We start from the raw sequence: 2,974 nt of genomic DNA, 5'->3' as shown, positions 1-2,974 counted from the left end.
ACTTCAATTAAAAAACTAGAGATAAGTTTCTAATGGGTTAAAGGATTCTAAAAAAATGAATTTTTGTTTAGTTGTATAAGAATTTAAATTGCAATTATCATAATGAAATATTTCTCCTAAATCTCTGAGTCACTCTGGAATACATTGCAACTGCTTTTTACCAAAAGCATCTCCGACAACAATAATGTGTTAGTGCGCCAAGATTCATTAATCATGAATATTAATGACGTCCTTTGACCTTTTTCTTTATTTCTTTATTTGTAACAATTCCCAACTCACTCTCACATCTTGTCACTGAAAAGATTCACAAGATTTAAAAATTATTATTATTTTAAAAAATAACTAATTCCCATTTTGTTTTTAAAATTTAACCTTGAAAAACACTTTACAAGTTATTTTGAGAATATGCAATGTCCCTATCTTGACTGTATTTTTTAGTTTTAGATTTTAGGTATTAAACTTCATTACCTATTCATATTTAGAGCTACTGTTATTCTGAAATGCATTTTATATTACTATGTCGTTAATAAAAAGTTAACTACCTTCAGTTTTTAATTGAAATTTGGTTAGTAAGTTATTCATTTTTATATATATATATTTTTTACTTAAATGAGAGATGTAATTTCATTCAAGCTTCTCATAATTTTCCATTAAAACTATTATCCAGCCTCTCCAAATTTATAGTCAAAATCAAAATTATATTTCTAAGAATTACATGATCTCTTTTTAAAAAAATTCATACTTTAGAAAAAAAGAACTGTAAATTTAAGTTATCATGTAACAGAGCTAATATAATAAGAATTTATTACAATTACTAACGTGATAAAAAGACTTTTAAATTTTACAAAATTATGTCTCTTGATTTTGTCCAGCAAAAATAATCCTAAGAGACTCTTAATTTTCATGGTAAATTAAAGTGAAATGCACTTAATTAAAATTTATTCCTTTGAGAAAATTTTTATTTACTTTGAATTAGTATAATTAATTTAAAATTATGAATTTAACATAAGATACAACTCCCTCTGTTCTAAATTAAAAATCGTTTTTAGAGGTTGTGACCCACAAACAAAATTAAACGTCTTTGGAAATGTGATTTGTGTTTAATTTGGAATAGTGGGAGTAAAATTTACTATTTGGTCTTAAAAGCTGGTTAGATAACTTTGTCAGTGTCATGTCAAATCGTGGAGTGTGATGATGACTGAGGTGAAAAATCTGTATTCTTTGTTTTTCGTTCTAAGCAATAATTACTTTACTATTTGCATCTCTCTCTCTGTCTCACACACACACACACACACAATCTCTGTTCCCTCTCTTCTCACGGTGTCGCCATCATCCATCCACTGATTCTTCACTTTTGGTTCATCCATTTTCTTTCTCTTGGTCATCGAAAATCAAAGCTAATTGGTGCATTTGAATTTGGGATATGTATAATTCAGAGGTATGTCTTTAAATCTCTTCTTTAGTTTCCTCAACAACAACAACAACCTTCTCTCTGTATTCATTTCTATTGATTTCTTTCTTTGTTTTCTTCCTGTGTGTGCAATTTCCCACATCAATTCTGTTAGTTTTTTCTGTTAAATTTTAATTAGGCTCTCTCTTACAACTGAATTTGCATCTCTCTTGTGTGTTTCCTTGTGAATCTTCACTTTTCTTTCCCAAAAAAAATTCAAAAAAATTCTTCACCTCTGCTTGTCATCCAAAATCATACTCTGCATTTGTGTTGTAGTCTCTCCCTTTCATTTCTTAGCTCTCCTTAAATAAAAAAAAAAAAAAAAAAAAAAAAAAAACTAGTTTTTTTATATTTCTATTGTGGTCATTTCCTTTATATTCTGTATTGCATCGTCTCCTTCAAGAGAGAGAGAGAGAGAGAGAGAAAAAAAATTGAAAATGGGCGACATCTTTAGTGCTGTTGTGGGAACCATGTTGGAGCTCATCAGAGACCTTTGCTACAAATCCATCGGGCGTCAATTTGGTTATTTGGTTCACTGCAAGACGAACATTAAGGATTTTGCAGATGAAGTTGATAAACTCAGCCTTACCAAGGCAAGGGTCCAGATAAAGGTTGTTGCAGCCGGGAACAATGACGAAGACCTTCACGATGATGTTTTGGGGTGGCAGAGGAAAGTGCAGAGCATGGAAGATGACAAGAGCAGATTACTCCAAAGCAAAGATAATCTCAAGTGTCTTGATGTTTGCTCACGGTACCGATTGGGTAAGGAAGGAAAAAAAGAAGAAGCCTGATGTTACCAAGCTTATAGATGATGGCAACAATTTTGTTGATGTTGGATACCAACGTCCTCTCACTCGTATTTGGCACAAGACATACAGCATAAACTATGAGAGTTTTCAATCCAGGGGGTTTGTTTTTGAAGAGATCATGAAGGCACTAAAAGATGATGGGACTTATAAGATTGGGATACACGGAATGCCTGGTGTTGGAAAGACAAGGATGATGGAAGAAGTTGCTCAACAAGCCGAAAAAGAGAGCCTGTTCGATGAGGTCGCCCAGATTGTTGTCTCCCAGAATCCAATTTTGACAGATATTCAACAAAAGCTTGCCAAAAGTTTGAATCTGGAATTGAACGAAGAGCTTGAAAATGCGAGAAAGGCGCGAATATGCAATAGATTGAGAAATGGTAAAAAGATTCTTGTAATGATAGATGATGCTTGGAATAATGAAATTAAGTTGGAGGACATTGGAATACCCGCCGCTGATAATCATACCAAGGGCTGCAAGATTATTTTGACCTCCCGATAAAAAGGTGTCCCTTCGGATGGCGGAAAAGGAGTTCGAAATTGGGGTTTTGTCAGAACATGAAGCATTGGACTTATTTAAAAAAACGGTGGGAGATTTTACAGACTTTGGTGAACTGCATTCTGTAGCTGAAGAAGTGTGTCGTGAACGTGATCGTTTGCCGTTGGCAATAGTTACAATTGGAGCAGCATTGCGGTATGAAGAAAATGATGGGTGGAA

The 2,974-nt window shown here is 33.1% G+C and overlaps 1 protein-coding gene across 1 annotated transcript; it reads left to right on the top strand.

Annotated features, from left to right (window-relative positions):
- The first annotated feature begins 1,887 nt into the window (after positions 1–1,887).
- LOC132305112 (probable disease resistance protein At1g61190) lies at positions 1,888–2,758 on the top strand. The gene is made up of 2 exons (XM_059802791.1): positions 1,888–2,212; positions 2,373–2,758. The coding sequence occupies exons 1-2, from the start codon at positions 1,888–1,890 to the stop codon at positions 2,756–2,758; spliced, it is 711 nt and encodes a 236-aa protein (XP_059658774.1).
- The last annotated feature ends 216 nt before the right edge of the window (positions 2,759–2,974 follow it).

The sequence above is a fragment of the Cornus florida genome, unplaced genomic scaffold (genome assembly GCF_030987335.1).
Source record: "Cornus florida cultivar Cherokee Brave unplaced genomic scaffold, ASM3098733v1 CherokeeBrave_3.0.0_Hap2_Chr04, whole genome shotgun sequence".
NCBI classification, from domain to species: Eukaryota; Viridiplantae; Streptophyta; class Magnoliopsida; order Cornales; family Cornaceae; genus Cornus; species Cornus florida.
The sequence above is the reverse complement of the archived record's forward strand: the minus strand, read 5'-3'. Positions and strand labels throughout refer to the sequence as shown.

Excerpts from the sequence above, each read along its gene's own strand:
- LOC132305112 (XM_059802791.1), top strand. The coding sequence starts at position 1,888 with ATGGGCGACATCTTTAGTGCTGTTGTGGGAACCATGTTGGAGCTCATC. Across the intron at positions 2,213-2,372 it reads TTGCTCACGGTACCGATTGG|AGATCATGAAGGCACTAAAA; the intron begins GTAAGGAAGGAA and ends TTGTTTTTGAAG.